Source organism: Sander lucioperca, chromosome 10, assembly GCF_008315115.2.
Source record: "Sander lucioperca isolate FBNREF2018 chromosome 10, SLUC_FBN_1.2, whole genome shotgun sequence".
Classification (NCBI taxonomy): Eukaryota; Metazoa; Chordata; class Actinopteri; order Perciformes; family Percidae; genus Sander; species Sander lucioperca.
In genome coordinates, this window is record NC_050182.1 from 5,692,031 (window position 1) to 5,704,116 (window position 12,086).

The 12,086-nt window shown below is 42.8% G+C and overlaps 1 protein-coding gene across 1 annotated transcript in view; it reads left to right on the top strand.

Moving 5' to 3' along the window:
• The first annotated feature begins 287 nt into the window (after nucleotides 1–287).
• The window catches only part of LOC116064053 (complement C3-like), a 49,297-nt gene continuing 37,498 nt past the window's right edge, over nucleotides 288–12,086 (top strand). The window contains exons 1-12 of the mRNA XM_031319106.2: nucleotides 288–557; nucleotides 3,106–3,301; nucleotides 3,439–3,601; nucleotides 3,786–3,868; nucleotides 5,129–5,217; nucleotides 5,548–5,630; nucleotides 5,736–5,823; nucleotides 7,381–7,483; nucleotides 8,039–8,159; nucleotides 8,475–8,590; nucleotides 9,396–9,542; nucleotides 11,932–12,031. Coding sequence (XP_031174966.1) covers nucleotides 481–557; nucleotides 3,106–3,301; nucleotides 3,439–3,601; nucleotides 3,786–3,868; nucleotides 5,129–5,217; nucleotides 5,548–5,630; nucleotides 5,736–5,823; nucleotides 7,381–7,483; nucleotides 8,039–8,159; nucleotides 8,475–8,590; nucleotides 9,396–9,542; nucleotides 11,932–12,031 — 1,366 coding nt within the window. The 5' untranslated portion in view covers nucleotides 288–480. The remainder of the gene's footprint in view (nucleotides 558–3,105; nucleotides 3,302–3,438; nucleotides 3,602–3,785; nucleotides 3,869–5,128; nucleotides 5,218–5,547; nucleotides 5,631–5,735; nucleotides 5,824–7,380; nucleotides 7,484–8,038; nucleotides 8,160–8,474; nucleotides 8,591–9,395; nucleotides 9,543–11,931; nucleotides 12,032–12,086) is intronic.

Sequence of the window (12,086 nt, forward strand, 5' to 3'; positions counted from 1 at the left end):
GAGCGTTTGACCGCGGACCCATTACGGATGCATGCAATCAGGCAATGATCACTGAGATCGTGGTCAAAGACAGCTGGGGTGTATTTAGAGGGCAGGTTGGTCAGGACAATATCTATGAGGGTGCCCTTGCTTACTGATTTGATTGTTGTATCTCGTAGGTTCATTTATAATTTGTGTGATGTTGAGGGCATCAAGCTTAGCAAATAGAGGGGCTGGGGGGTTGAGCATATCCAGGTTTAAATCTCCTAACAATAAAAATTCTGCAGTTAGATGGGGGCGATTAGTTTCAACAGTTTCTCAACTGCTGCTGGGAAATCATGTGTTGGTGTGTGCTTGTGTTACACGTGTACAGAAAGACTTTGGGAGGAGGGCGGGCGAGACAGTAGTGAGGCGAAGTGGAGGAGGTGGGGGGGAGGGTAGTGGATAAAATGAGGGTGCTGCAGAGCAACAGTCTACAGTGGATCAGGATCAGGCTGAAGGATGAGTAGGACTCTGCTGTGGCTGCTGGCCTCTCTGGCCTTTGTCTCTCAGACTTCTCTGGCTGATGGAGCTCCATTGTAAGTAGACCTGCATTACCTTTACACCCCCCATGTGCTTTAGTTAATTCACACAGAGTTAAAATATATAGTTTGTTTGTTCGTTAATCTTCCTGATCAAATTATTATTGGTTAAAATGCAATAGGAGCAACACAAATATCTAGGGTCCTCTGCATGTATATTCAATTAAAAAAGTGTATGGATGGAAATATTAGTTTAACTTGTGTCTTACATAATAAGAAGTTGAGTCCAGTTTGCAGTTTGTGTCACACAAGTCAAGGTAATGTGGTCTTTGAAATGATGCCAATGAGTTGGCCTCATTCTTGTTCAAAGTTTGCGCAACGATACCAGACAGAGCAAAAGTCTAGAGGCATGATGAAATGTTTTGTTGATCCAATACTGGCTCTTCATCAAGGTAATCAATAGATCACTCATTGTGTGTGAAGTCCATGCTGGAGCTTATGATCATAATCTAAGCAAATAGGTTTGTTTTCTTCGGTAATTTGGTTGAATTGAAACTTTAACTCACAGACTCTAAGACAGTGGTTCTCAACCTGGGGAGTGGGTCCCAACATAAACCTGAGGGGCCAAGAGGCATAAGTAAGGGGGGGGGGGGGGGGCATTTACATTGCACAAAATTATATTAAAGGGGTGGTTCAGAATTTTGGACATAGGACCTAATTTCCAAGTTAGCCAGGGTGTTATTTATCAGTGGAGACAGTTTACCATCCAGTCCTTCTAGTTGCAGAACTGGTGCTAGGCTAGCGCAAGTCAACAGTAACTGCTAGCCTGCCATTAAAAGCAGTCTTACCCACTCCACAGTACACCCAACGCAAATAAGTTATGACACCAGACTATCGATGTAAATATCTGTGTTGATAGAATAATGTTAGAAATAAAACTACCCTTGCATCTAAATGATCGCATTACATTTTGAGGGACTAGTTTCTGAGTAGCAGCGGAATTTTACTTTGCTCCGGTTAGTAGTACTGCTCCGAAAAGTAAACAGAGAAGCACACTCCAGTCGGCACAACTAGTAGTAGCCTAGTACATTGGTATTAAAGCATTCGATTAGAAACTAAGGACTAGGAAACATGGTGATTCAGTGTGCATTTAGAAATTGTAAAAAATAAACCAAACCGATGGGCACCACAAAGTTTCCACAAATTTCCATTGGGAGATCCAGAAAGGAACCAATTGTGGCTTCTTGATTGCGGAGACTCTACTCAAGTGGCGAATGTGTAGTGATCATTTTAGACCAGACGTCTTTGAAAAACCCCACAATCTAAAGGATCACAAGTCACTGACAACGAATGCGGTTCCATCCGTCTTTCCAGATGCACCAACAGCTACTAATGAACAGGTAATAACTTTTGGTAGGCTACTCTAGCTAATTAAGGTAGCCCCTTTCATAATGTTAGCCTAGCTGCTACTGATAAATTAAGACTGACAGCGTTAGTGGAGATAACGTTACAGTTCAATGCATTGTGGAGAGTGAAAACGTTAGCTAACGGTATAGCTACACTCTTGGTAGATACCTGGCTCGGCAAACCGCTAACTTTAGGTAATTGCTGAAAGAGAAGTCACGTAAGTTCGGACAGTTTACATGCAAATTGCAGCAGCAGGTAAATAAACTCATGTGACTGTCATGGAGACTGGGTTTCTCAGTAGCCTAGGTAATATCACTCCGCCGCTGCTGTAACCTATTCTACCAACTACAGGGAACAAAGTATAACTATTGCAATGCGATGCAAGGGTAGTTTTATTCCTAACATTATTCTATCAACACAGACATTGACATCAATATTCTGGCGTTATAATTTATTTGCCTCGGGTGTACTGTGGAGTGGGTAAGACTGCTTTTAATGGCAGGCTAGCAGATACTGTTGACTTGCGCTAGCCTAGCACCAGTGAACTCTGCAACTGGAAGGACTGGATGAAAAGTGTTGAAAACTGTCTCCATTGATAACTGGTTAACTGGCTAACTTGGAAATGAGGTCTTATGTCCAAAATTCTGAACCACCCCTTTAAAGATTTAGACTGTACTACATTTTTTTGTTCTTGTGGAATACTAAAATATTCCTGTCATTTAGCACAGTAAAAAGTCACACTTAGTAAGGCCAATATCTGTGACAAGGGTTTACCATATAAGCACTGCGGGGGAAGTGGTGGCCTAGAGATTAAAGAAGCGAGTTTGTGACCCAAAACCGACATAATAAAATCTGGGAGGGAAAAGTGAAAGAGCAGCACTTCTGTCTTTCCCTCATCACCACCACTGAGTTGCCCTTGAGCAAGGCCCTTAACCCCAACCGCTCCAGTGGAGCTGTTCAGTGGCCAGCAGATCAGACTGTGGTTGTACTGGGCAGCTTCCAGGTATGAATGTGGAACTGTGTGAATGTGACAGATCGTCATTGCAAATATGAAATTGTTCTCAATCGACTTACCTGGATAAATAAAGGTGGTTGTTAATGTTTGTCAGTACATCATAAACAGCATGTGGTCACTTCTGCACATTAATTGCAGTATATTCACATCAATATCTTTCTCTCTCTCACCGCTGTTCTGCAGGAAGGTGATGTCTGCCCCTAACTTGTTGCGAGTAGGAACAGCAGAAAACATCTTTGTGGAGTGTCAAGACTGCACCGGGGAAAACATCTTGGTCGACATCAACGTGATGAACCATCCAACCAAAAGCACAACGCTGGCATCCACATCTGTGACCCTTACCAGTGAAAGAAACTTCCAGGAGCTAGGACAAATAACAGTAAATGAAATACTGTCACGCTGTATATGCATGTTACTGTAACTTGACTTCAATTACTAACACGACCAGAAATAATCTAGAAATGAATCCAGAAATGTACATCCTGATGCACATACTGCTCATCATACTGGTTTCAGATCCCTGCTGACAGCTTCAGTAAGGATCCTACCATGAAGCAGTATGTGTACCTGCAAGCTCGGTTCCCTGACCACCTGCTGGAGAAAGTCGTCTTAGTGTCCTTCCAGTCCGGGTACATCTTCATCCAGACTGACAAGACCCTCTACACCCCCAACAGCAGAGGTGAGTTCAATACTGAGCTGCATAACTGTTAAGAAACACACTTACTTCTGTGTTTTTCCCAAATTAAATGATTGTACTGTAAATTACAGTACAACGAATCCCCCTTTTGACATTTTTGACACAAATTTGAGACACCTTCCTCCAACCTTCAGCAGCAAAATCAACCTCTTTCTTTCTCTGTCAGTTCATTTCAGGATGTTTGCAGTGACGCCCCGTATGGAGCCCATAGAGAGGCAAACTGAGGCTTCTATTGACATCGAGATTGTGGTATTGTATTTTATCTTTGATAAGCACAGATTGTAATGTAATGTTATATAGTCTGCTGTAACTGACAGCATGAAACCTCTTAATGAGGTGATATTACAAATGCTTAACAGCAGAAAATGTTCATACTAATGACCAACCAACCAAATAAATGCAAGAAAAAATAAATCTATTGGCCGAGTTGCACATTGAACACAGTCTCTCTCTTCAATATGAAAGAAGTACCGGAAAAAGAGTCAATATAGACATTGACCAGGGTCATGGATTGTAGAAAAAAGGCATATATTAAAGGTGCACTATGAGTTCCAGCAAGGTTTCAGCACGATTTAAATTTTCTCTCAAATCGTAGGCATCTCTCCTTGATCCGCTAGCTGCCTTCCCCCTGAACACACCCAAACACTAGAGGCACAGGCTATGCACCAAAATATAACAAACCATGTTCCAGCCAATCACTGACAAGATAGTTGGGGGAGGGGGTGGGAGTTAGTGACAGTTAAGCTGCAGACACACTGACCAGTTGGACTGATCAGTCTCCCTGAGTTGGTCCAAACAGTTCCTCAGAACACACCGAAGCAACAAGATGTAATACGTCTCCATAACAGCAGGCAACGCTAATCTGTATTGTCGCCCAAAAATGAAAACCAGCAGCTGATTGGACGAATGCGTCATGCGGGTCTGGTTTCTCTGGAAATTCAAAGCCAGACTGTCATGGCGGCTCGTTCAGAATACGATCTCATATTGTCCTAAAATAGTTCACCGAAACGTGTTTCTGGAAACATTTGAAGAGAGAAATAGGCCGTGCAGTTGCTGAATCTGTCTTCATTTCAGATCAACAAAGGTCAGTTTAAAAGATTTTCATCAGATTTTGAGAGACTCTAGTCACGCTCATCCCGCTCCCTGTTTCCGGGTTAGCTCTCCACCAATCAGATGGGTCGATTATACATGTCAAATCAGCCACAATGAAGGCCAACGGCCCCTCGGACGGACGACGGCATGGAACACACCGACCAGACTCGAGTCACCGACCTCGCCAGACTATCCAACGGCCGATTATCGGCTCCGTGTGTCAGCGCCTTTAGTCAGTTAGTCATGACAGTTACGGAAACATGGGGGGAGGGGCGATTTTGTTTGAAATTTACTTGGAACGTCAACAGAAGTGACCATGCAGGAACTCATAGTGCACCTTTAAATATAGCATATATTTACTAAATCAATTTGTAAACTGGCACGGCTTTATGGTTGTCCAATACTGTTTATTTTTAGACCCCTGACGACATAATTTTACAATTGGATCCAGTCTCTTTGAAATCAGGGATCCACTCTGGAGTTTTCCAACTCGCTGAAATTGTCAGGTTAGTATTTTATCTTGTTTGAATTAAACGTACACTATGTAACTTTCTGCCGCTAGGGGTCTCTCAACCAAAACAGTGGATTGCTTGGAATTATGGGAGTTTTTATTGCTAAACAGTATCGTCGATTAGAATGCATCTGTTCACAGATGAGTTTACCCATTCAAGGTTATTCACATTACGTTTAGTAACGTTTATTCATGTCATGCTAATAAAATAGCTGCAGTTTCCCCAACATAATTAAGTTTTTCGCTTGATGGTGTTTTTTGCCCCCAACGGCTACTTGTGTGTGTGTGTGTGTGTGTGTGTGTGTGTGTGTGTGTGTGTGTGTAGTCCCGGACTGTGGAAAGTGGTGGCGAAGTTCCAGAGCAACCCACAGCAGAGCTATTCTGCAGAGTTCGAGGTCAAAGAATATGGTGAGCACCATGACTTGCACCTTCATTTAAAACTTGTATAAACCTACAATATTCATGTGTTTTTTACATGATTGAACACACACTAACATGTTTCAAATTTTTCAGTGCTGCCCAGTTTTGAAGTTAAACTGATGCCTTTAAGTTCCTTCTTCTACGTGGACAGTCAAGACTTCACTGTCAACATCAAAGCTACGTATGTGAAGGATTATTATGTGTTATTCAGAAGCTGTGTTGCTCTTTTGATCAGTTGATTTAAGAGGCAGTAGTGGCCTAAAGGTTAAAGAAGTGAGCTTGGAAGCAGGAGGTTAGCTGTTCAATCCCCCAGACTGGCAGGATAAAATCTGTGTGTGGAAAGTGAAAGGGCAGAACTTGTCCCTCCCCTCATTACCACCGGTGAGGTGCACCGACTTATTGGGACTTTAGCTTATTCACCATATCCCCCAGAGTTAGATAAGTCCATACATACCCTTCTCATCTCAGTGCGTGTCCTAACTTTGTCTGACGGCCCCACCGGTAGCTAAGCCTAGCACAGATCCTGGAGGTAACCGGCTCCATCTAGCCTAGCTTAGCACAGATGCTGGAGGTAACCGGCTCCATCTAGGCTACTGCACCCAATAAGTGACAAAATAACGCCAACATTTGTTTAGTCACAGCGTGTACAAATAACAAGATCACATGAGACACAGCCATCTTCTAACCGTATATAATCTGGGAACTATATTCTCAGAAAAGCGAAGCACGGCTACTTCTGCTACTTGGGCGGAGTGATTTGCTCGCAGCACCTGAGAAGCCCAGAGCAGAGTAGCAGTGCTTCACCCTTCTGAGGATATAGTTCCCAGTATGTTTACGGTTAGAAGATGGCTGTGTGTCATGTGACGTTGTGGTTTGTATACGCTGTGACTATACAAATCACAACATGTAAATAGGAACATGTTGCCGTTATTTTGTCACTTATTGGGAGCAGTAGGCTAGTTGGAGCCGGTTACCTCCAGGACCTGTGCTAAGCTAGGCTAGATGGAGCCAGTTACCTCCAGGATTGGTGCTAAACTAGGCTAGATGGAGCCAGTTACCTCCAGGATCTGTGCTAAGCTAGGCTAGATGGAGCCGGTTACCTCCAGGATCTGTGCTAAGCTAGGCTAGATGGAGCCGGTTACCTCCAGGATCTGTGCTAAGCTAGGCTACCGGTGGGGCCGTCGGACAGAGTTACAACACGCACAGAGATGAGAAGGGTATGTATGGACTTATCTAACTCTGGGGGATACGGGAAATAAGTTCCAATAAGTTGGCGTGTTCCTTTAACCCCAACTGCTCGAGTGGAGCTGCTCAGTGGCCAGCAGATCAGACTGTGGTAGTACTGGGCAGCTTCCAGGTATTAATGTGATCAGATCAGACTGTGGTAGTACTGGGCAGCTTCCAGGTATGAATGTGATCAGATCAGACTGTGGTAGTACTGGGCAGCTTCCAGTATGAATGTGATCAGATCAGACTGTGGTAGTACTGGGCAGCTTCCAGGTATGAATGTGATCAGATCAGACTGTGGTAGTACTGGGCAGCTTCCAGTATGAATGTGATCAGATCAGACTGTGGTAGTACTGGGCAGCTTCCAGGTATGAATGTGGAGCTGTGTGAATGTGACAGGTCATCATTGCAAATGAGAAGTTGTTCTCAATCGACTTAAAAAATCGACCTTTTTTGTTGTTCCCATTTTTAATTATGGCCTTCAAAACATGTCCGTCTCTTGTGGATTTAGGTATCTGTTTGGTCAAGAGGTGGCTGGGACGGCCTACGTGGTGTTTGGGGTTATGCAAGACGGTCATAAGAAGAGCTTTCCAGCTTCTCTTCAGAGAGTGCAGGTGATCACATACTGATGTGTCTTGTGGGACTCTAAAACATGAAAATGTCTAGGATTTCCTGACTTCTGCAGTTATTTCTGTTACATTGTTACATTCCTATTAGGGGTGCACAATTCAGAAAATGTCAATATATTCAATATCGATCTTTAGGCTCAAGATTTAATTACAATTCGATTTTCGATTCAAAAATGATTCGTGATTAAAAAAACGAAACACAGTATGTAAATGTAGTTACTTTTCCCCATGTGATTGCAGAAGACATACAATAATAAAAACATTTAAAAAGAAATTTAAAAAAGATTTAAAAAAAAATTTAAAATATGAATCGATTTTTGGGATTCTGTGAATTGATTTTGAATCGGTAGAGTTTGAATCGCGATACTAATGTGAATCGATTTGCACACCCCTAATTCTTATCTTCAGATATTATTTATTTAGGATGTTAATAATAATGCCAGGCTGACATACTGTAAGAATTTACACTTTAGTACCTCTAACTGTTCAATGACTGTATCACTGTATTTCAAGATGCTTTTTTCTATTATGTCACATTAGATAGAGAATGGTGTTGGAGAGGTGACACTGAAGACAGAGCACATCACACAGACTTACCCAGACATCACTAAACTGGTGGGGAGCTCCATGTATGTAGCTGTCAGTGTGCTGACGGAGAGCGGTAAGAAAGAGACTGTGCTTGTTCACTATGTTTGATCATGTGTGGGTCAAATTAACTATCAGTATTACTATTATTATTATTAATAATAATAATAATAATTTCCCAAAAAGAAGAGATATCAACATACGTTGTTCTGTATCAGTTAATCTAGAAGAAAGTAAACAGATGTTAAAATCAGTTCTGTCAGGTCCATTAAGTCAAGAACAACGCAGACAATAAAAATGCTTTAAGAAATGTTATTGTTGCGTCTTGACTACTTGGCCTGCCAGAACTGACGCTGACGCTCAAATTTTGTGTTTCTGCATTCATTCACAGGTGGTGAAATGGTGGAAGCGGAGTTGAGAAATATCCAGATTGTTACATCACCTTACACTATCACCTTTAAGAAAACGCCCACATTTTTCAAACCAGGAATGTCCTTCGATGTTACGGTAAAGTACTTATTTAGATTTATATAAATTACCATCAAGAAATGTTTTGATCTGTTTTGAGTTTCATTATGATGTACAGTAAAGGCATAATACTTAGTGCACAGCACTAAAATTTATCTCATAACATGAGTTTGGCCTTCAAGCTCTGAGACACCAATCCGACGGCCGACCGTTGGCAGAAAAGGCAATCGGACTGATCAGTCTCCCCGAGGTCCAAAAAGTGCCTCCGAACACACCGAAGAGACGCCGACTTGAGTGTACGTTCTGCGCGTGCGCGAGACGTAATACAAAAAATGAAATGACAGAAATGACAACGCGTCACGTGGGTCTTTCTTTTCCCGGCTGATAGTAATGGCGGCTTGTTCGGAATACGATCTCGTATTTTAAGAAAATAGTTCACTGAAACGTGTTTCTGAAAACATTTTAAGAGAGAAATAGGCCGTGCAGTTGCTGAATCTGTCTTCATTTCAGATCGACAAAGGTCAGTTTAAAAGATTTTCGTCAGGCGTTCGTCACTCATCCCGCTCGTTATTTCCGGGTTAGCACTCCACCAATCAGATTGGTCATTGAGTCCGACTGCCCGCCCTCCGACCCAGCAAGTCAGGTCGGCCAAAATGAAGGACGACGGCCCCTCGGATGGACGACGGCACGCAACACACTGAACAGACTCGAGTCAAAGACCTCGCCAGACTGTCTGACAGGCGATTATTGGGTTGGTGTGTCAGGGCTTTTGCGTAATAAGATGTTTTCATAAGACAGTTACATGTTTTTCTGATTGTTCAACTGTTTGTGTTTCTGATGGCAGGTTGAAGTTGTGAATCCTGACGGCACTCCGGCAAAGGGTGTTACAGTGGTGATCGAACCCGGCCGGGTGGATGGCATTACCGCAGCCAATGGCATGGCAAAGCTTTCCGTCAATACAGTGGCGATGGAACAAAGACTGACAATCACCGTAAGTCTATAAATGTGGTTTGCAAATGGAAGCTTAAACCTACATTAATCAACAATTTTGATATTCACTTGAAGAGCAAGGAAAGCTTTCACCTGTGGATCCATGCAGATTCTTAGTGCCCTATGTGTATTATATCTATATCTATATTTAGGGCCCGAGTGCCAACAGCGGCGATGTCCCTTTTGAAACTGAAGGAATTATTAGGGCCCGAGCGCCGACAGCGGTGAAGGCCCTTTTGAAACTGAAGGAATTATTATTATTAGGGCCCGGGCGCCGACAGCGGCGAAGGCCCTATTGAAACTGAAGGAATTATTATTATTACACCAAATGAATTGGCTTTTTGAGGGGCTTAACATATTCAAAAACTCACCAAATTTGGCAGTCGCATCAAGTCTGGTGAAAATTTACGTATTTTAAGGGTTTCGGGAATAGGCGCGCAAAAATGGCTCGCTAGCGCCCCCTACAAAGATAAAAAAATTGAGCCCCTGCAGTGTGTTTAACGTAGACTTACGAAACTTGGTACACATATGTAACATGTCAAGATGTACAAAAAACGTCATTGAAGCCATACCCTAAACCCAACAGGAAGTCCGCCACTTTGATTTCAAAGTTCGAAATTAGTGCGATTCTGGCCATTTCCACATGTCGTACTTTAACGAACTCCTCCTAGAGATTTCATCCGATCAACTTCAAATTCGGTCTGTGCCATCTTAAGACATTAAAGATGAAAAGTTGTTAAAAGAAAAACTTTTCGTCATAGGGCGTGGCCGTGGTGGGGTGGCCATTTTGTGTGTTTCGCTGCCGAAACAGGAAGTGGGTGTAACTCGAGTGTACATTGTCCGATTGGCTCGAAACTTTTCAGGATTCATAAGAGTCCAACCCTGAGGACAAATAAACGCCGATATTTACTGAAAGTCATAGCGCCCCCTAGTGGCAACAGGAAGTAGGCCTAAAAGTCAAGGTGCTATACTTTAACGAACTCCTCCTAGAGATTTCATCCGATGTACTTCAAACTTGGTCTCTATCATCCCAACACCTTAAAGATGAAAAGTTATTAAAAGAAAAACTTTTCGTCTGACGGTGTGGGCGTGGCGGCCATTTTGAGTGTTTAGCGATGAACAAAGAAGTTGTTGTAACTTGAGTGTACGTTGTCGTATCTGCCCGAAAATTCTCACGATTGACAAGGGTCCAGGCCTGAGGACACCTACAGGCCACATTTGACTTTTGGTCATAGCGCAACAGGAAATGCGCCTTATATGACAAACATCATCCGATTTACATGAAACTTAGAATGTGTGGTCTACATGTGATAATGAGCCGGCCCCTATAATATAACCACATGATGATATAGTGACATGATTTTTCGTCACATAACGCCCCCTTTTCACAGCTAATGAACCGTATGACGTAGAGTATTGTGTGAGGTATCGTTGAACTCAGCAGGGAGTTCCCTTTTCATTGTTGACGATTTGCGGTGTCTGAGTGCCGCGCAAATGTACGTTCGCAAGGAGCGGCGTCCGCCGGTAACCCCGACGCGCGCAGAGGCGCGAGGGCCCGTCCATCGCTGCTTGCAGCTTTAATTAATATTATTATTATTACACCAAATGAATTGGCTTTTTGAGGATCTTAACATAATCAAAAACTCACCAAATTTGGCAGTCGCATCAAGTCTGGTGAAAATTTACGTATTTTAAGGGTTTTGGGAATAGGCGCCCAAAAATGGCTCGCTAGCGCCCCCTACAAAGTTAAAATAATTGAGCCCCTGCAGTGCGTTTAATGTAGACTCACGAAATTTGGTACACATATGTAACATATCAAGATGTACAAAAAACGTCATTGGAGCCATACCCTAAACCCAACAACAAACATCATCCGATTTACATGAAACTTATAATGTGTGGTCTACATGTGATACTGAGTCGCCCCCTATACTTTAACCACACCCACTTTCTCAGCCCACGCCCCCTTTCATAACATTTGAACCGTTTAAGGTAGAGTCTTGTGTGAGGTATCATTGAACTCTGCAGGGAGTTCCCTTTTCATTGGTGACGATTTGCTGTGCCTGAGTACCGCGCAAATGCACGGTCGCAAGGAGCGGCGACCGCCGGTAACCCCGACGCGTGCAGAGGAGCGAGGGCCCGTCCATCGCTGCTTGCAGCTTTAATTATATTATATACTGTAAATGCTTGAAAATTAACTGTACAGTATTGGAATAGTGAACTTCATATTACCATTATTATGTTATATTTAGCAATTTTATATTGCTAGGCTACGCTATGCCAGGCAAAGCCACGATAAGTTAGGACAGGATAGAATAGACTCTGGACAGGAATTCATTATTCAGCTGTTTGTATAGTGAATGCTTACCTGTGTGTGTCGTTAATTGCAGGCAAAGACCCTGGATAATCGTATTTCAAATGAAAGGCAAGCATCAGCCACCATGGTAGCTCTCCCATATACCACTCCAAGCAACAAGTACATCCACATAGGTAAGGGACATAGTAACATCTGATTGGGAAAAAAATATTATAACATATGTTCAGT